Source organism: Ictidomys tridecemlineatus, chromosome 9 (assembly GCF_052094955.1).
Source record: "Ictidomys tridecemlineatus isolate mIctTri1 chromosome 9, mIctTri1.hap1, whole genome shotgun sequence".
NCBI lineage: Eukaryota > Metazoa > Chordata > Mammalia > Rodentia > Sciuridae > Ictidomys > Ictidomys tridecemlineatus.
The window spans coordinates 123,966,356-123,988,726 of record NC_135485.1 but is presented as its reverse complement, the minus strand read 5'-3'; the positions used below and the strand labels follow the sequence as shown (position 1 = coordinate 123,988,726).

General features: G+C 39.5%; 1 protein-coding gene across 8 annotated transcripts in view; it reads right to left on the bottom strand.

Moving 5' to 3' along the window:
- Sh3d19 (SH3 domain containing 19) overlaps positions 1–22,371 on the bottom strand; it is a 175,411-nt gene that overhangs the window by 66,426 nt on the left and 86,614 nt on the right. For all 8 annotated transcript variants that reach the window (XM_078022039.1, XM_078022037.1, XM_078022038.1 and 5 more), the window contains exon 2: positions 21,931–21,970. In XM_078022039.1, coding sequence (XP_077878165.1) covers positions 21,931–21,970 — 40 coding nt within the window. The remainder of the gene's footprint in view (positions 1–21,930; positions 21,971–22,371) is intronic.

Genomic DNA, 22,371 nt, shown 5'->3' with positions numbered 1-22,371 from the left:
CTAAGCTACTTCCTCAGCACTAAGCTACTCAAGCACTAAGCACTAAGCTACTTCTTCAAGCACTAAGCTACTTCCTTATTTATTTTGAGACAAGATCTTGCTAAATTGCCCAGGCTGGCCTTGAACTTGAGATCCTCCTGCCTCAGCCTTCCAAACCACTGGAATTACAGGAGTGTGTTTCACACTTCACTCAGCTTGACATTGTTTCTAACTCAGTTTGAATCATTCACTATTGAAATCTAGGTGAGAGAGCTGCACAGCACAGGTGTCTGCTGTCTACTGACAATGTAGGAAAAAACCAACACGTTAGAAGCAGCTGATATTTGGAACTGGGCTAGCAACAAAATAGGTTGAGAGGTGAGTACATGCACATGAATAGCTGGGAAGATGCCTTAACTTCAACATGTGATATTTAAAAAATGAGACCAAATTCATCCAAATAAACCAGTGCAATTTTCTTCTATAAAAACAAAACCTGGGGCTGGGGTTGTGGCTCAGTGGTAAAGTGCTTACCTAGCACGTGTGAGGCACTGGGTTCAATCCTCAGCACCACATAAAAATAAATACATAAAGGTATTGTGTCCATCTACAACTAAAAAAAAGATTTTAAAAACCTTACTACGAATAAAAAGCATTCAAAAAGATTGAGTAGAAAGCAGCAGAGAAAGAAAAAGGTGAGAAATGCAATTTCATGTCTCTCTCTTTATGAGATTAAAATAAAACTGCCACGAGGGTTGAGAGTCTGCCAATTTTTTTTTAGTGCAAAAACAAATACATATTTTAAGCATGTGAAACTGATCAAAATATTAATTCATACTTCCAAAAACTTAGGAAGAAATTAGGTCAGTTTGAAGCCCAGACTTTATATGAAACAGGCAGATACTTTAAAAAGGTAACTTAAATGTTTTCAATAAAAATGCACAAATTATCATAAGGCACAAGAAGATTTTTCCACATAACTTTTAAAAGTAACACTCATTCATCTATTTTGGAACAGGGTCTCGCTATGTTGCCACCCTGGTCTTGAACTAGGTTCCTGCACTCCTCCCATCTCAAGTCTCCTGAGTAGCTGGGACTATAGGTGAGTATCACCAGCTTAAAAAATATCTTTTAAATGTGAATGACCTTGCCAGATAGTTCTTAGCTTTGTATTACTTGATCAAAGGTTTAAATCAGCTAAGCCCTTCCTTTTACCTTTCAGAGATTCCTATAGCATTACTTTCTATCTTTTCAACAAATATTCAATAATGTCTAAACCAGAATAAAATAGGCCCCATCAATGGTTGAGAAAAATCATGATGAAACAGGGGCTGGGGTTGTGGCTCAGCGTAGAGTACTTGCCTAGCATGTGTGAGGCACTGGGATCAATCCTCAGAGCCGCATTAAAAAAATGAAATAAAAAAGATATTGCGTCCATCTGCAAATAAAATAATAATGATGAAACAACAAATAAATACAAAATCCAGCATCTTAGCAATGTAATTTCACATATTAAAAAGGCTTTTATTTTACTAGTAAAAACATTTTTTAAAAAACTCATGGAACCAAGGCCTTCAAAAATCATCAGTTCTTAAAAGAGTCTCTGTGCCAAGAACTATGCAAATACAACATGGAAAAAGCAGAGTTCCTTCTAGCAACACAAGGATTTGTTCTCCTCTGGGAATTGTGACAGAAACTCCAACAGTGGGTAGGAACAAAACCTTTACATAAATATTCAAAAATTTCTCCATTACACAAACAGAGGTAGCCCCTAATTTCTACAAAACCACTGGAAAACTTTCCCACTGGATACCAGCAGTATACTTACTAGCTAAAGAACATTAAAATTATTTAATATCATGACTACCAACAGCCATATGAAAATTCCCTCAAAGCAGAGTCAGTTTCTAGATTTGAGAGTTGACAGATACACGGGTTTCAGGATGCCATATTATGTACTTGAGGACAGCTTCATTTAAGGGCAATGATGTCTGCTCATTAAGACGGAGATACTACATACAACAGTCCCCAAACAAGCCGCTCTATCTTGTCAGGATATTTGAAAAAGATTCACAGAAAGCAAATCTGCCATCTATAACAGCATCAAAATGAAAGGAGGAAAACAAGAAGTTGCAGAAGAGAATATGAGAGAACGGTAGGTGTGGGGTGCAGCTGAAGAGGGGCACAATACCGTGAATGAGCAGAGCATGGTTTCAGAACATTCTAGAGGAAATCCATACTGTGGCTGGTACAGAGGAGGCTCCAGGGCGTGTGTTGCCCGTGTCCCTGTTCATCCTCTCTGCTTTCTTCCCATCCTGGAAGCATTTGATACCACCGTTCTCATCTTACCCCACAGCAAAATGGCCCAAAGTACTGTCTATGCCAAAGCAGTGGGGCTCGCTCAACCAATGAGTCTACTTCTATAAGGAGGATGAACTACTGAATATTCACTATGATCCTGATCTTATTTTAAACTCTTTTTTCCCCATCCTCCTTTAGTACTGGGGTTTGAAACCAGGGATACTCTACCTCTGAGCTACATCCATAGCCTTTTTAAAATTTATTTTGAAGCAGGGTCTCACTAAACTGCCCGGGCTGGTCTTAAATTTGCAATTCTTCTGGCTGTGTCGCTGGGATCACAGGCGTGTGCCTTGCACACAGCTTTATTTTAAAAATCTTGCTTTAAAAACCTCCATGTTGGGGCTGGGGTTGTGGCTCAGCGGTAGAGCACGTGCTCCTCTTGAACGCGCGGGACCCTGGGTTCGATCCTCAGCACCACGTAAAAAATAAATGAATGAAATAAAGGTATTGTGAATAAACATTAAAATAAATAAATAAATAAATAAATAAAAACCTCCACGTTTGTTTTGCTATGGTCTGAACGTCTGTGTTGAAATCCTCATACCCAAGATAGTGGCACTAGGAGGTGTGGTCTCTACATGATCAGGTCACGAGGACAGAGCCATCACGAATGAGATGAAGGTCCTTACACAAGAGTCCCCAGTGTGACCCCTTGCCACTGCTGCCCTGTAAGGACCCAGGAAGAAGGCCCCGCCCATGAAGCATCACCCGATAGGAGCGGGTGCTCTGATCCTCAACTTCACACCCTCCATAACTATGAGGAAAAGAATGTCTATTGTTCATAAGTCACTTTGCTTATGGTATTTTTGTGAAAAGCAGCCTGAATGAACACATACCCCAAAGGAGCACTATGAAAAGGACAAAAGTTAATGAAACTTCCTTGCTACATTTGAGAACCATTATCTGAATCAGCAAGATGGCTCCTGCCATGACAAATGAATGGAAATGGACATCAATATAAAAAAAAGTCATTAAACAAAACTGTCAAATAACTTCATATTGGAATTATGTTCAAAGAGCTGACTGATAAGCATACCACCACATATGTCCAAAATGTTAATAATTGTTTTCTTTAAGAGGTACAGAATTATGAATGATCTGTCATCTACCTATGTCTGTATTTTTCAAGTTTTATATAATGAAAATTACTTTTATAAGTTATTTTTTAAAATACAAACATGGCAGAAAACAAAATAAATCAAGTGGTCCATATCAACTTAATGACCTCTGAATAATTAAGATCACATCCAAACCAGCAGTCAATTAATCACTTGGTGGAAAACAGGCAAAGGTCAATGTATTTGCCATTACAGGGGTGGAAACCTCCTGATCCTAACATGAATAACAAAAAGGGTTTACAGCATGTATGCAACTTCAAAACAGCTTACCAAAAAACAAACCAAACCAAAATACCAATAGTAAAAACCCTCTGTATTTCCCAAACCCCTATTACTCTAGCATAAAATAAAAATACAAAGGGTACATAATCAGTCAACATAAACAGAATTTGAAAAGCATAATGGAATTATTATTTCCTAAGTGCCTTATATATTCCAGGGGGTTTCCTAGGTCCCAGTGACAAAAGGATGAATTCCTGCATCCAGAAAGCTTACCGTTGATTATAGAGGAGAGAGGGGTAAATGGGCATTTTTTTTCCCCCTTAAACAGGCCTTTTTAATACATTTTGATGGAGACATGGAATCACCCAAAGATATTTGGAATCATTACAAAATACTTATCACAAATACAGGACTAATCACAAATGTCAATTCAAATTAAATATAACTGAAGCAGAGGGTAAAGCATAATCAGACTTCAAAAAATAATAAAGTGAATAGGAACATTGCTTCTTTGCAGTAACCAAAGCTAGAGTCACTCCCCAAGCTCCCAGATAGTCCAGGACTGGTAATTTTAGAACTGGCTTGGCAGGACGGTCCAGTACTAATTGGAACTTTAGTTGCATGCAAGACCATCCTGCTCACACCTGGGACCAATGGCTACTTCGCCATAAGATGCATTATTCTATAATGCCCACTACTCATGGATCCATCTATTTGGGTAGCAATTATTATTCATGTTTTATTGCTGGAGTGACAAAGCAATGACGGCCTTTCAAAACACCCAGAGCTGGTGTGAGAATACGCCATCTTTTGCTTCCAGATAAATACTCCTTTTGTTAAAAGCAGGTTCACAATTTTCCCAGGAGATGTCTGTCTCAGTCTGAGTTGAACCATGTCGCAGTACATTTGGGATATTGTCCAAAATCTCAAGAAGGGGAGGAAGAGAGGGAGACAGAAGCAAAAGAAGCAGAGAGAAATGGCACAGCTGGTGGTGGGGTTAGAATGGGAGACTCATTTTAAAGCTTTACTCTTTTTTTGGAGGGGGGGGGTTACCAGGGATTGAACCCAGGGACATTTAACCACTGAGCCACATTCCAGCCTTTTGTATTTTTTTATTTTGAGACAGGGTCTTGCTAAGTTGTTTAGGGGCCTTGCTAAATTGCTGAGGCTGGCGTCGGACTTGGGATCTTCCTGCCTCAGCCTGCCGAGCTGCTGGGTTTACAGGCGGATGCCACCATGTCTGGCTCAAGCTTTACTCTTAATCCCATAGGACACCAGCCTGACCCCAAAGGCCTGAAGAAGAGTGGGCATAATTGCCATGATGGGACAATCACCAGCAGCTACCTTATAAGGCACTAGAAAAGATCCCCCAAATGAATTAGCGTAGAAGTGACCTGTAAGTGCTGAGTGACAATACCATCCCTCAGAGCATCAAAAGCATTGTCAAGACCCAAACACCTTGTCAAGATGAAGTCATGTCCAAACTGAGGAGTGGATCCAGCAGGCTTGTCCTCAGGACTCACCGCTTTGACGAGCTCTATGTAAAGAAAGGCTATAACTGGGATGTATTTTACAAAGAACTATCAATAAAAGGAAAAAAAATTCACGAGGTATGAAAACTGTTAATCCTTAGTAGGGATTAAGGCAAACCAGCTAGAGCAAAAATTTATGTACATTTATTTCCTTAGGGTCCCAAGTCTCTACATTTAGTATAAATTACCTCAATGCTCAGCAAAATGGTTATTACACACAAAAGAAAAAAAATTATATCCACAGGAATACTACTTTCAAACATATTCAATGTACAGAAACTCCAATACATCTGTTTGATATCAAATCTGCCTTCATCCATGTTTCATGGATTTTGTTTTGTTTTGTTTGCTGTACTGGGGATCAAACCAGCACCATGCTCAAGCTAGGCAAGAGCTCTACCACTAATCCCCAGCTCACCATTTTTTTCTTTTTTTTTTTGTAGTTGTAGATGAGCAGCATGCTTTTTTTGGTTTAATTTTTAATGTGGTGCTACGGATAGAAAACCCAGTGTCTCACACATGCTAGGCAAGCACTCTGCCACTGAGCTACAGCCCCAGCCCTCAACATGTTATTTTTTAAACTTCGACTCTTCCAACATCAGGCCCACATAAAGGGAAGTTGTGATTCTGCCTCAGGTTTAAGTGGAAAAACTCTATGGGAGCCTGAAAGGCTATATTTTCAAAAATGAAAAATAGTAGAAAGTATGGGGGTTGGGGGTATAGTTTAACGGCAGAGTAAGTGCTGAGTGTCAGGAGGTCCTGGGTTCAATCTTCAGCAACAATAAAAAGAATAACACTTTAGATCAATTCTGAGATAAAGTCTCTCCTTTGTGAAAATAGAAGGAAACAGAAGGCCCAGGAGAAGTGGGAAGAGATGACCCACCTGTGTACATAAAACATCGGTTTGCATTAGGGTATAAGTGAATCCTTGGGGACAGGGGGCATGCAGGGGTCAGGACCCTTGATTGTCATTAGACAAGGAGAGTCAACTGTGTGAAGTTTGGAAGTCTAAGGCCCAATTTTGGCCCGGCTACTACTTGCTCTATGAGCAAAATCATGTCACTTAATGTCAGTTTCCTTATCTATAACAGGACATTATTGGATTTGATGATCTCTGTTCTACCTACTAGGTCAAAAAAAATTTAAGTATGTAATTTAAAACTCAAAGATTCCAACTTAAATTCAGTTCATAAGACTCAATTACTTAATCCAACTAGAGTAAAGAAAGTTGGGCTTGATGTATAATCCATTAAAATAATAATAAAGCAATAGCTAATCTAATTTGACTTCAGGCCTTTGAACTCAATCCAAACAGCCATTCTTAGATGAAGTCACTGTTAGTATCCCAATCTTACAGATAAGATCATCCCCACCCCAACCCCACATTACAGCTTGAATCCAGGCTGCTGCAGCTCTGAACTACTTCCCCAACCCTTTAAAAAACTTTTATTTTGAGACGGGGTCTCATTAAGTTGCTAAGTCTGACTGGGAACATGTGATCCTCCTGCCTCAGCCTCCCAAGTAGCTGGGATTACAGGAGTGCACACCAAGCCTTACTTGGGGTAAAAGCATTTTTAAAAATTATTTTTCAAAAATTTTTAAATTATATTTTTTTAAGACATTTTTAAAAATATTTTTTAGTTGTACTTGGACATAATACCTTTATTTTATTTATTTTTATGTGGTGCTGAGGATTGAACCCAGGGCTTTGTATGTACTAGGCGAGCGGTCTATTGCTGAGCCACAACCCCAGCCCAGTAAAAGCATTCTTGTTGAAGCACTCCATCTTAGTAGCCCACCACATTTGGGTGGTTACCCTGACAGGCTCAGAGTTAATTACTCCTCATAAAATTAAAAGTGTGAATGATTTTTTAAAGTGTGAAATAATGTAGACTCTGCTATGGAAGCTGAAAGTCTCTGGATCATGTGAAGATCTGGGAATTAATAGGGTGAGATTAAGGAATCATTGGCTATCGAAAGTCTCACATCTGGTGAACGATGAAACCAGGGTTTGAACCTGGACACAAACCTACAGAGTCTGAGTTCTTCACTACTGTGCTTCACTGCCTCCCAATAATTCACCGACGGCTATATGCGCACACACAAACACAATATACGTATGGATTAATTTCCACTTGAAAACTCATCTTCTTTCACTGAATATCCCAGGGCTGGAAGAATTAAATCAGAGGCAATGTGGAGGAATGGGGAAGGTGACCTTAAAGGGTATTAGAAAATGATTTAAGACTTCCATAACTTTTGAGATTTATTCATAAAATATAACATGCCTAGGAGTATATGCAATTAAATATTTGTACATTCATGGGCCTTACTATATTTTCTTTTGTTTTAGAAAACTCCACATTTAAAAGGTTCTTCTTGTTTTTGTTTGGGGGTGTCCTTTGTTGGCGAAAGAAGACAAAACAACAAAGGCTTCTATTACTCTCCAAGGCATGGACCTGGTGCCACGGGCATTAGAATTCATCTTCCTCTTCATATGCTACACTGTATGACATGGATTTTGTTTATCCACAAATACTTCAAAGTACTACTCTGCTCTGTTTTCCTAGTATATTCAAGCCACCCTAATCTACATGAAAATAAATTTCAGAATCAAAGCTATAGTTAGGAATAGTTCTAAAGCCAATGAAAGTATGTTAGGAATGTAACTTTCAATTCTGAATTACAATAGTCCTACCATTATTTCTTCCAGTGGAATTATACTATCTTGTGAAGCTAAAGACACTCTAAAGAAATAAGGGGAGGGGGCTGTTACTATGAGCATCCCAGGTGCATCTCTGGAATCCACACCAACAGGAAGTGCAGCTGAACACGGCGCAGCCCTGGTGGGAAGAGGGAAGTTCTCGTGCCAGCTCTCCTCCCTCACTTTCTCTCTGGGACCCCATCATCTGGCTTTTCATCTCCTGCTACACTTCCACTCTCTTTGCTTGTTCATCAGCACACAAGTCCCATCAAGTCCAAATCTAAATAGTTTCCAAGCTCCAGAAACCATGGCTCTCAGCTTTGTTTGTGTCTTTTAGTGGAAACTTTCAAGAGGAAGTAGGTGATTAGAGCAGTTTATGGTTCAGAGGTCCACCAAGGGAGGCCAAATGGGGAGGACCTCAGGACACCTAGCCAGTGGGCATCACTGGGAATAGCAACATGGAAGGCAGTTCTCAGAGAGAAAAGCAAGCACCAGGGGCATATACCGATCAGCATGGGGTAAGACTTTGTAGTACCACATCATCACCCATCACTCAAAGCTGGGAAATAACCATACACCGAAAGGCAGGTACAGAATCTGCAAGAGGATCACTTCCAGGCTTGCTTCCAGAGTGATTCTTGAAAGTCGATCCCAAGACTACCAGGAAGCATCCCAAGGATGCCTACCAGGCTTTTTCCATTAAATATTTTACTTCTGAGAAGCCCAAAGACACCCTGTACTCAGACTGAGAGGAGATTAGGGTTTATCCTCAAAAGAATGCAATTAGGGGTAGAGATATGGCTTAGTTGGTAGAGTGCTTGCCTTGCATGCACAAGGCCCTGGGTTCGATTCCCAGCACCACAAAAAAAAAAAGAATGCAATTAATTTCCCCAAAGGAAGTTTATCTGGTATGTGGAAAAATCAGTGCTTGCAATAACAGAAGACCAAATCTGTATTTTTTTTTTCAAGTAGCCAAAGATAATATCTTATCACTATGTCAGAAGCCTGTGAGACCACTCAACAGTTTCTGACTATCCTAGACTTAACAGGTCTTCTCCAAGCAAACACAGTACTATCCAAGTTCAGAGGAGTAACACCAATACGTGAGAACAGATACTCGGTCAGCATGTTCATGCAGTGGCTGATTCCGGCATAGAATCCCATCCCGACCAGACACCTTAGCTCAAGTAGAGATAACCATTTAGGACCACAAATAACAACTGTACAGTTACCTATGACAAAACTAAGATATATCAAACATCTGTCACAAAGAACTTCTGGATTACGAAGACTTAAAGATCCCTGACCTTGAAAAGCAGAGAGGACACTGAAATTCACTTCAAAGTGAGTTTAGCAGACTTACCTGAGGTCCAAAGAAATGAAGCTGATCAATTTTCTGGCTAGGCTATATTCCCCATTAGGTAATGGCTAATTAACATACCACTACAGAGGTAGTTAAGAGGCCATCATCGGTTGATTTAAGTTCCAGAGATTATCCCAGAAAAATCTGGATGGGCAAGATTTAATCAGTTGAAAAGGCTTAAGAACAGAGGTGACACTTCCCCGATGCAGCTTCAGTGTGTGCATGAGAGCAACATCCTCCCTTCCTGGTGGCCTGCCCTATGGATCTCCAACCTGCCTGGTCAGCCCCTATAATCATTATTCCCTGCCGTAACTCACACACCTACTACTGGTTCTGTTTCTTTGACTGACAGGGCAACTAAATAATTATCGTAATAACCCTAAGAGACAGGTACTATAATTAGCCCCATTTCTAGATGAGGAAACTGAGGTAAAGAAAGATGAAGAAATGTGCTCAAGGGAACACAATTCCTAACTGGCGAAGCTGATATTCATATTTAAACAGCTGAGTACCTGAACCTGGACACATCACACTCTAGTCCACAGCCTCTTGAAGTGATTCTACCAATAAGGGCAGAGCCTAAACAGCAATAAATGTTACTTTTTAAAAAATCCATTTCAAAATGCCCTAAAAAGGTCTCCAAACTTGGGCATGACCTGAGAGATTTTTTTTTTTTTTTTTTTTAACATTTTGGGTCAACCTAAAAGTTCTCCAATTAAAGCACAGACAGTTTTGATATTAAATACAGGCTAAAGGGTTATGCAGTGGTGTCTGTGCCTCTGATCCAGGTGACCTAATTACTGAATGCCCTCAGAATGGCTCCCGAGGTTGTGGATTAGTACAAGACCCAGATGGAAGGTATTGTTTGTGGGCCTGAAATAAAAATTTAAAAAATGGGTCACAGTTAACACATTCCAACATAAAGATGAATAAACTGAAAGACATGTTAATTTTTTGGTTTTGGTGATATGCTTTTTTTGGTTTTGGTGCTGGGGCTGAACCTAGGTCTTGCATGTGATAGGCAAGCACTCTGGCACGCCCCCCTCTCTCTCTCTCTCTTTTTTTTTTTTTTTTTGGTACTGGGGATTGAACTCAGGGACACTCACCCTCTGAGCCATATCCCTATCCCTATTTTGTATTTTGTTTAGAGACAGGGTCTCAATGAGTTGCTAAGTGCCTTGAGGTTGCTGAGGCTGGCTTTTAACTTTGATCCTCCTGCTTCAGCCTCCCAAGCCACTGGGATTACAATGGCACCACTGTTCTTATTGGTTATTTTCTTTTGGTACATGTGTAAGTAATACAGGGAAAAAGAAAGATCTTCAAAGAATGCTATATGGCAAGAATGAAACCTTTTACTAAGGCAGTTTGGTAGTACTGCCTTGACCTATGATAGAATTACATCCCAATAAGCTCATGGCAAGTCAAAATGCACATGAAGACATCTAACCTACCAAAGATCCCTGACCTAGCCAACCCTCAACACGCTCAGAACACGTACCTTAGCCCACAGCGGGGCAAAATCATCTAACACAAAGCCTGCTTTATAATACACTGTTGAATAGCTCATGTAATATACTGACTACTAGACAGAGAGTGAAAGACAGAATGGTTGTATGACTATACTTTAACACCTCTGTAAAGTCAAGAATTGTAAGTTGAATCTTTGTAAGTTGGGGATCATCTGCACACGAGCATCTTAAAATACAAAATATGGCTGGGGATGTGGCTCAGTGGTCGAGTACCCCTGAGTTCAATCACCAGTACCAAAAAAAAAAAAAAAAAAAAAATTGAAGAGTAGAGTACACTTTCTCAGGACGTTTTTCACCTGGAGTTTCTCTGCAGAATCTATTAGAGAAACTGCTGACAGTAGGTGGTGATACACTTTACATCCTGCCTGTCATTCCCCGAATAGGCGGCTGCCAAGGACGGCAGTACCTTGGGAAAACAGGTTTGCAATGGAGGGGATGTTTGTCCCTTGGACACACTGTTACCCTGAAGCCTTCAAGACAGTCCACACTTTGCTTCTATTCTATCTTCTTGATTATCAAAGGGTACCAACTCTCAATCTCCAATCCCAGACGACTCACATAACAGACTCCCCCTTGAGAGGCTGCTCTAGCTTTTGCTGTACAGGGGATGCCTTTGACATCTCTGGAGAGCTGGCCCATCACTGAACCGAGATCAGAAATGACAAAACTTTGTCACTAGGGCAGACACAAATGCTCTGATCTGTTATATAGAGGAGTTGCTAATCAACAAGGAAGCTCCCAGTCCTGAAATTGGATTCTCAGGGCAGGCCTGATTTCTGGTTTTGAGAAGGTTTTCGCCTACAAGAACAACCAATTTCCTATCAACTGCAGTTTATAGTTAATAGGCTAATAGGGAAGTGGACTCCTGAATGGGTTTTCACACAATTCTGTCCAGACTAAGACTCTTCCAGAAATTAGTATGCTTTTGTGGTCTATAGTTCTAACCAAAATATTTGAAGAATGTGGTATATGCTATGCCAGTTAGGAGAAACACTTAAATAAAAACTTGAAGTGCAGTTATACAAGAATATTTATTAATTGGAGTAAAACCATTACCTAAGACTGAGACTGAGAATCATAAAGATATACACAAAGTTCTCTTTTTAATATAAATTTTATAGAACTGTAATAACAGTTTCTAATTATACTGCAGAAAGGTAAAGATCAAATATAAACTATAACCCCAGGAAAAGAGAGGAAAGAAATAAGAGGAAAAAAATCTAAGCGCCAAAGTTTGACGTGCTCCCTGGACTGCTGAGAAATGGGTGGCCACTCCCATCTCAAGATGCCACATGTCTCAAGACGGCCACGCCCATCTTGAGCAAAAGTAATAAATACAGGGCCAGTTGCTGATCCAGAGCCAATTGCCTGCTGATAGTTTAATTTCCAGCAACCTTAGAGAAACCCCCACACTAAGACCAAGGGCAGCGTTAGGCCAGCTGATAAAACTTTTCAATTACCCATACAAAAGCTTCATTTTCACTCCCATCACACCAGGGGGAAAAGCTAAAGTCACATTCTCAAAACCATGATGGAAACATGATTATATGTAATATATATATTCTCTGTAGGATTACATAAAATGCTAATAATCCTTTCACATCTCCCAATGCAAAACAATTTTTCCCTCACAAAACCTGTATACATTTTAATTTTTCACCTTGTTTATAGCATTACAGCTGCTACGGCAAAAGTAATGTTTCTCTTATAGCTTACAAAACACAATGTCAGAAAGTAATTACACTCAAGCTATGGTTTATGGAGGTATAGGAATCAAAACATATGGGCAGGGAAATGCTGCAGAATTGCAGTAGTTAAACAAAGCCCAACTGAGCACAACATTTTAATAGACATATTTACAAAGGAGGAGAGGCAAAACAAGTTAAATCTTTTGCTTTTAGCTATTCTATTTAAAGCCATAATGTGATGATGGAAAAGTGCCAAATTAAAATGCTCCGCATCTTTATAATATCAACAGCAGGTTACCAATGCAGAGAACCAAGATCCTTTTACATTCTTAATGAAAAGGTGAGTGCTACGAGTTGAACATCACCAACTCTTCATTCTGAGTGCACTCAACTATGTGCTATAGACATGCTTCATGTTGAGTTTGATCCCTGAGTGGGATGATCATTCTGGCTACATTGTGGGGAGGGGGTTTGTCATGGGCCCTACTAAACCTGAAATGCTATCATGAAGCTGAAATCTGGGAAGAAAACAGATATAAAATTTTAAAACTTAAAAGTAATGATGAATGAGAAGAGAAACTTCCCAAAAAAATCTCCCTTGGAAGAAACTCTGAAGGTTTTCATACACACTTATACACAAAAATATGAACATAAAGATGTTTATTGCAGCAACATTTCTAACTGTAATGAATTGGAAACAACCTAAGTGCCATCAATTAGGGACTGGATAAATGAATTACAATATAGCTACGCTGAAAAAATTCATGTAGTTGTCAGAAAAATAATGAAGTGGAAATTGACATGGTAAACCCCAAATACATAAAGTGAAAAAGATAAGTTGGTGAAAATGTGTTATTATGCAAACACAGTCCACATACGTACATCCCTGTTCATTCTAAATATATAGTACGCATATGCATAGAGAACTCACTAGAACAGACAGAACCACCAGACTCTAACAGTTACCTATGGGATAAAGATGGATAGCACACATTTTTGTACTGTTGAAAATGTTGTCATGTGTTACTTGTATAACTCTGAAGTGGGAAAGAGAGATCAAAATGCACAGAGCAAGAGGGTTCTTGCAGTAACAAAGGATAAAACAGGAAAAAAGATGTTTGAGTAGGGGCAAAGTGGGAACAGTGATGTTATAGTTTGGGTCTGAATGTCTCCTAAAGTCTCTGTGGCACTATGGGGGGTGGGGGGAGCTTTTGAATGTGAGGCCTAGTTGGAAGAGGTGGGTCATTGGGGACATGAATTTGAAGGGTATATTTTGTCCCTAACCTCTCTCTCTGCTTCCTGGCTGCCATGAAGTGAGCAGCTCTGCTCTTGCCTAAATGCAATGGAGTCAGCCAACGATGGACTGAACCCTCTGAAACCATGAACCAAAATAAACCTTCCCTCCTTTAAGTTGTTTTATGTCAGGTATTTTGCCATAGTAATGGAAAACTGACTAACACAAGTGTTTAATTGTGTGTTTCTGAACATTCTTGGCTATTTCTTCCTTTTTATTTCCCTTTTTCAGAAATAGACTTTACTCAGTTTCATTGTCATGTTCTGTAAAACATCTTTATTGGTGCCAAAGGATTCACAAAGGTCTTCCTGAGGTCCTCTTAAGAAAAAAAAAAAAAAAGAACATTTTCAGAATTAAGAAAAAATAGATAATATTACAAAGCCCACTGCTTAGTGTTCCAGTCAGATTTTTGCTGCTGTGAGTAAAGGATCTGACCAGCACAACTGTAGAGGAGGAAAAGTTTATGTAAGGGCTCAGGGTTTTGGAGGTCTTAGTACAGAGAAGGCTGGCTCCATTCCTCGGGGCTGAAGGTGGGGATGAACATCATGGCAGAAGAGTGTGGCAGAGGGAAGCAGCTCACATCATGGTGGTCAAGAAGCAGAGAGAGAGAGACTCCAACTCCAGATATAAAATACATACCCTATATCAACTCCCCCAATTAACCAATTCCTCCAGCCACACCGCACCTGCCTCTAGTTACCATTCAATTAATCACATCAGGGATTAATTCACTGATTGATTTAAGACTCTCCCAATCATTTGTCCTCTCAACTTTCTTACATTGTCTCACATGTGAGCTCTTGGGGGACATTTCATATCCAAAACCATAACTCTTAGCTTAAGAAATAAAGCAGAACAGATATACCTGAAGCTCCCTGTGTACTCTTTCCTGATCCATTTCTTTGATGATCAATATCCTAAGTTTGCATTTGTCATTTCCATGCATCTTCTTATACTTTTATTACATACAGGTAATCTCATAAAAAATACACAGTCAGCAACATATTGTGTTTTGCCATATGGTCCCTGTTTGTAGCAACTCTGCGACTATGTTGTGAAAGCAGCCACAGATAATATGCAAACAACCGGGCGTGGCTGAGTTCCTACAAAATTCTGCTTAGAAATGTGGCAGGCCAGATAGGGCCCATTTGCTGACCTCTGCTTCAGACAAATGGCATTATGCTGTTCTTATCCTTCTACAGCTTGCATTTTATCATCCAAAATTATATTCCTGAGATTCATCTGTTATCATACATAGTGGTAGATTCCTTAATCCAAACGGTGCTATTCTAAACTGACCCAAGATTCTCCTCTTGGCCAAACCTGAGTCAGGTTCCTGAACCTTTTCCTAGGCCCATCTGTGCACCTCCTAGTAAAATCCAGTTTTAGAAAACAACATGAAGTCATTTTAGCAAGCACCCTCCATATTGGAGCATGTTCTTCAGAACTGCCACCTCTGTCCTACCTGCTATGTCTGGTCACCCTGGCCCGTCTTCAGCAAGAAGCCTGTTAGATTGGTTTGGACAGAATTCCCTTCACCCTGGAAGTTTCCTCTTGGTAGTTTTCCACCCCCTGCTCTTTGTAAATTCCCACTGGTCCATGCTGTATTCAGAGCTGAGCCCACTCTCCCTCCGCCAGGGCACAATTCCATTGCAGTGGTCCCTGTACACACTCTATTATCCTGAAAAGTCTTCCTTAGTGTTGTAACAAATTACACTCAACTAAATACCTGGTATCATCAATCATTGAGATTTCCATGCCATCCCAATGGAAGTCAGGTGGAGTCTCATTATCATGCTGGCACATATCTGTTCTTTGCTGGGACGTGAACCCAGGGCATCCCCCACGCTACTCACATACCCTACCCCTAGGCTACATCCCCAGCCCAGTATGTGCCTTACTACTAATGGCTACTTTTGTGTACACCCTGCCCACGTTTTACTGAGCTGTTTGACTTTTTTTTTCTTCCTGAAATGTATTTTTTTTTCCATTTTAAACACTAACCTTTGTTGCTTATATGCATGACATGGTTACCATTTCCTTTTTACATGTTTTGGATCTATTCATGTATCTAAATTTTAAATTCTCTATCAAAATGCATTAATCTTTTACTTTATGGTTTGTACTTGTTGAGCTTTAAGAGCTCATTCCCTACTCTAAAGTCCTAAAGATATTCAATACATTCCTTCTAAATGTTTTCATTTAACCTCTTTCTTTTCGTGTTTTTTGACTCTTACATCATAACAAAACAAACTCCATGTAGATTTTTTTTTTTCTTCTGTTACTACTGGGGACTAAACCCAGGGGGCACTCTACCACTAAGCTTCATCCCCAATTCTTTTTATATTTTGAGACAAGGTCTCACTAAATTGCAGAGGCTGGCCCTGAACTTGCGATCCTCCTGCCTCAGCCTCCCAAGTAGCTGGGATTACAGATGTGCGCCATTACTCCTGGCTCCGTGTGGATTTTTGAAAACATGGACAATCAATTGTTCCAGCACCATTTGTTGCTATAATAGTCATTTCCCTCACTGATCTATAAGGCCACCTCTATTATATCAGATAATACAGAATTAGATATATTCTACCGTTTGTGGGCTCATTTTTTTCTATTCTGGTGACCTATTTTTCTGTTTGCTACAAAACATTGTCTTAATTACTTACTAGAGTCTACCTTCCAGCCCTTCTTAGTCTTCAAAATGGCCTTGGCTATGTTTGCTCTAATTTTAGAATCACTTTCTTGAGTCTCTCTTTTTTTTTTCCTTTTTACATTTTTGTGATCTGTAATGAAATTCTATTAAATTTTATGAATGGGTATCAAGGATGATGACAGGTGGTTTTAAAAAGGCTTTAGGGACACCAAGATTCAAATGATCATTTTTTGAGAAACAGATTTAAGGTTCTTTGCTTCGCTACCTTCCCTTTTTGCCGCTGTAAATTATTTTCCTGTAGCCGATAAAACATTTGAGATGAAGTAGCTCATTATTCAGACCCTATAACTTATTGAGATCTATTATTTATTGCTCACGGGGTGATAAGAAGAGTTCCTAATTTTCTATTCATGGCACTGATCACCACAGGACTTAACATTTGTTATTATCTTTAGCTCTCATTCCTCTCTAATTAGGTTCCCAAACTGCTGCTCCGTGGCACTTTCTTCTAGATGTTACTAATAGCTATATCTGAGAAGGGAAGCTACAAACTCAGATAAATTTTTAAATTGATGTACAGTATCGCTCTCACTTGGAGCTTTATAAAATACTTCATAGAGTATCAAAGGTTCTGAGTGGTATCACAGTAAAGAAATGTGTCTTATTTTCTTTAACTCATTACTTCAGACTTGTGGCATGTTTTATTTAAACTGTAAGGTTAGACAAGAAGAATTCAGATACTTCTGACTTCCACATTGATCAATCAACAACAAGGATTAAAAAAAAAAATCAGTATCAAAACGAAGCCATCAAAAGATACCCGTCAAGACTCTTAGAACTGCTTCCACAGTACTGTTTAGCTCGGGGGTCTTCAGTGTTGGTCTAAACATAATCAAAACCCTTCCTTTAACATGACAAGAGTTATGTTTCCTTCTTATTTCAGCACTGAAATCAAAGAAGAGGCAGACATCTCCAATTTATTCACCTCTCGCTGGGAGAGCTATAGGAGTGTTTGGCCTTGTAAAAACACACACAAGAGAAATGCTTTTCTCTCATCCTTGCTGGGCTTTGAGCCCATCATTCTTGTTGCTGAGTGGTCTGAGGAGAGCCAAAAAACAATCCAAAATTAAGTGACTCTGTGTTTAAATTTTCTCCTTTCTGCTTTGAGGATGGAGTGGGTATTCATCTGCTGGAGGAGCTGCTAGCCTGGAGGGGCTGTCTGCCTGGCTCAGGGTGCCAGAAGACCAGGCCCCTGCCAGACTCAGCAGGTACCCTAGATGGAAAACAGCCCTCTTTTGAAAAGACATTTCTCCTTTCTTACGCGGCATTACTCCTTGCTGTCACAAACAAATTCAAGAACAGTCGTGGGCGGGCTTCTCAGGGTTGGGTTCTTTCCAATTTGCGAGGGAAAAATACTGACATTTTCCTTCCTCTGGTTGGCATTCAGTAATTCAACAAACAGTTATTCGTTAAGTTTCTCTTGTGGACCAAGTGCTAGGGTGACCAAAACCAGAGAACTTGACTGTATAAATGAGAGAGCAAAGAATAATCAGAATACTTTCCAAACACCCTCAAGAGTACCACAGCATAGCCTGAAATAGAAATGTAAAGACCTGGATCTTAACTTCCGTGTAAATAGACTCTCAAGAGATTAGGAGTGTAAATCCAAAATAATGGTTGCTCAAGAAGCTGGGAATGCTTCCCCATTTTCTATTCTATCTGAAGCCAGAACAGCCCCATCCTCCTCAAATATTTATTGGCTACTAAGTGAGCAAGGGGATCGGGCCACCCAGAACAATGACTTAGCCATGCAGGAATCTATTTTCCTCAGTGCCAGCATGTTTGGCTTTCCTCGACAGGATTAGCTCACAAAATCACCATTGCTTCTCTGATCACTTCTAACCGGAAATTCTTCCTCACAGTGTGCTGAAGTCCACCCTCTTCCACGTGCCACCCACAGACACGCATTTGGCCCTCTGGGACTGGCAGGAACATCACTGAACAATTCTCTTCATTGCTACCTTTTTTAATATAGTTTTTTTAAAAAAATATATTTGTTTAGTTATAAATGGGCACAATATCTTTATTTTGTTTATTTATTTTTATGTGGTGCTGAGGATCGAACCCAGGGTCTCACACATTCGAGGCGAGCGCTCTACCACTGAGCCACAACCCCAGCCCCTTCATTGCTACTTTGGATTCTGAAATTTTCAAGTCTACAGAAAAGTTGAAGAAACACTACAATAAACACCTACACAATTTAGTCTTCTATTAACCAGCTACTAATATTTCCCCACAGTTGTATCTTTATCTGTTTCTCCCCTTCCTCTGCATCTATCTTCTAAGAAGGATATGCCTATTCTATACCTCGGAATGATGCTAATAAATAGGATCTAAAACAGATTTCATATTTAAAATTTCCTAATTGCTCTCCCTACAATTCTTTTAAATTTGGAATTTTCCAAATTTCCAGATTTTTTAAAAACATGCATATTGAATTTGGTTATCAGTGTTTCTCTGCCCCGCCATGCCCCATTTCCATACTGGGAATTAAACCCAAGGATCTTCAATCACCCAAGGTGCCCCTATTGTTTTTTATTCCAAGCCAGGATTTCTCTAAATTGACCAGGCTGGTCTCAAACTTGCCATGCTCCTGTCTCAGGCTTCCTAGTACCCAGGACTACAGGCATGCACCAACACACCTGGCTCTTTGATCTGTCTCAATCTCTAATATTCCCCCAGCCTTTCTGTGTTTTTCAAGGAATCCTTTTTCTGCTGGCTAGGACTACTACACATGTGCATCTGTGTGCACCGCTGACTGCATCTTCTACAGGCTCACAGGGCCATGCCGTCTCCCAAGTGAGGATTAACCAGTTGATCACTGGATTAAGGTGGTGACACTACCTGTATCCATTAAAAAAGTAAATGTCCTGATTTTGTGATTAAAAACTAAACTATGGGGTAAACTTCTAAAGCCTGCCTCCAACAACTCTTTGTTGTTGTTGTTGTTTTTAATTTGTTTTGAGTTGGAGATGGAACCCAGGGTCCTGCACATACTAGGCCAGGCCTTTGCCTAAGCTACGTAGCCAGTCCCTCCCCAACAAATCTTTATAGTAGGGTTGGCTGCCATTGATGACCCTCACCTACCAACAATGACACTGAGAATTGCAGAATGATGATATTCTAAAAATCTATCATTCATTCTACATGGATTTTTAAAAACATATTTTAACCATTATCATTTTGTTTTTGAACCTGAAATTGTCCCAAATTTGACTGGTGGAAGTCTCTTTCTCCCCAACCCCTTTTTATTTATTTATTGGGTGCACTGGAATCCAACCCAGGGTCTCATGCATGATAGGCAAGCATTCTATCACTGAGCCACATTCCCAGCCTAATGGAAGTCTCTGGAAGCTATGGCCTATGTCTTTTTTGGTAAGAGCCCATTAGCTGAGCACCTAACTTCCTATCTCAGCTAGGAGTCCAGCCTCATTGTGTACTTTCCCTGCCCCAGACCTGAAATCAGCTATTATTCAAAGTGCCAGATGAGGAACAATTCTTTAGTCTCCTCCAGGTACCAGCCCCCAGGTATCTGAAGCCAATCACCACTTTTGTATCAAATATCTCCCAGAACTTCCAAATCTAGGCTAAATTTCCTCAGTTCTTCAACCCAGACTCCCTATGATTTAGCTTTGACTTTTCCATGTCTCTTTTCCATCATTTTCCCTGCCCTAACATTGGCTGCTACTCTCTTGTCCAGAGAGGTCTGCAACCCGGCTCTGCATCAGAATCACTGGGGGACCTGCACAATTCGAGAATGCACTCCAGACTTAATGAATTGAATAGACTCTCTGGGACTAGCTGTGGGATGCTGTTTTGTTTAAGTTCCTCATGGACATCTATGTAGCTGCTCTTGCACACTGTGATTTTGCAAGGTCTTGTGGCCCCAGGATTGGATAGAATATCAACAGTAAGTGTGGCCTAGAGTTACCACTGTTTTATACCAGGTATTATACTTCTTCCAATGTAATCAAATCAGTATAAACCACTTGGGAGGGTTTGGAGGAATCATAAAAATCTTGATTCCTGATGAATTGATTGACAAAAATCAAGATTTTTTTTCAACATGTTGCTTAAGTTACATTTCCTCCATCTATTTATGTTCCATTGGTGTTTCAAAGTGTTTCTATTAAACACTAACGAATCATGGTTTTATCATCTGAACTTTTTAACCCTTCCAACTTTATGTCATTCATAGTTACACATGCTCTTAACGTCTTCAATGTCTTCTTAGGCTGCCTTTTTAAAATTATTTTTTAAAAATTGTTTTTTAAAATCAATCTTGCAAACTCTTTTATGATTGTGGTAGTAGACACATGATTTGATATGTCTATCAAAACTCACAGGACCAATATAAAGAGTAAAATTTAACATATATAAATTATATCTGGAAAAAAATTAGTCCAGATGCTAAATATGCAGGTATATTCTTCTCCCAATTAGGTCTCACTGACTTATAATGATTGAAATTTCTGCAAAATGCATTTCCATGCTAAGTAATGGAATTTTCAGAGATTTTATATTTTATTCCCTGAAGTCTAAGCATTCTAGGGTTTGATCTCTTGAAAGAGCATCAGGGTTTGTGTTATACCAGGCAACCTAATGAATCTATTATTACCCTTTCATCAGTCCCCATCACATAAACTGCAAAGAGAAAGTGATAGAATAAGGAGGAATTAATATTAGAAAATTATAATCTTTCATAAAACTAGGTTAAAAAGTTCTGTCGGTCTTACTTAGGAGAGAATATCAAGACAGCTTTCTGCTTTTAAAAGTTGAAAAATATTTTTAGGAATATTCTTCAGTGCTGGTGACCAGTGCTGGTCTCAGCAGGGGTGGGGGATGGGAACGACACTCAGTATAGGTCAGAGTCTTATGTGATGTAATCCCCTGGCCATTTGAAATTATCTAACAAGAATTTAAGAGAATTCATTTGAATATATACATACAGGTGTACACACACACACACACACACACACACACACACACACCCCTAAGTCTACAAAGAAATACAATAAAATATTAGCAGTAGATGGCCATCTCTAGTTGATAGAAGGCAGGCTAGATGTTTTTGCATGTTTTTTAAAAAATGTTTTATACATTTCTATAATTGATAACATCATAGTTTTATAGTCAGAAAAACAGTAATATACATTGTAATTAAAGAGAGGACAGGAAAACAAGTCAGAAAAGGAAGGAAATGAGAATAAAATAATCTGTCACTGATAGGAATTCTCAAAGTAACACACGTCTTTCAGGAGGTAATTTTATAAAGAATATTTATTCAGAGAGTGAACAACATTTCCCTTGTAAAGCTTTTCTGAATGTCCAGAAGATTCCAATATACAGTAACCCTAAAAGGGACAATTGTGTTGCTTCTAAACAATGTTTTTCAAATACACAGAAGAGTTAAAGACCATAGATTCATACCTGGCAGAACGGTGCTCTGGTTTATTTCGTTCGTTGCGATCTGTAAGGAAAGAAGACAATTGTAAGTCAAATGCTCTTTAGGAGCCACTGGAAGATGTTTTTAAACATTGGCTGCCCTGACATCAGATTTCACAAAGGACTGCTCAGGTGGCCACGCCCTCCCCACATGGTGCTCCTCATCAGGGTGGAGGACTCACCAGGGAAGAGAAGGAGGACAGGATCCAGGAAGGACAGGCAGAAAAACGTCTATGGTTTGTTAAAATCATGTGCTTGAAAAAATGTCATGACATGTATTATTTCATTTTAAAAGATCTTTGCTGTGTTAAACACTTTGCTAAAACCCAAACAGATTTAGCCAAGGAAGGAAAGTAAGGAAACTGAAAAGCTACAGATTACTCAGCTCCAAAAAATCATCCCATGAATCATAGTTGGCAGAAGCTT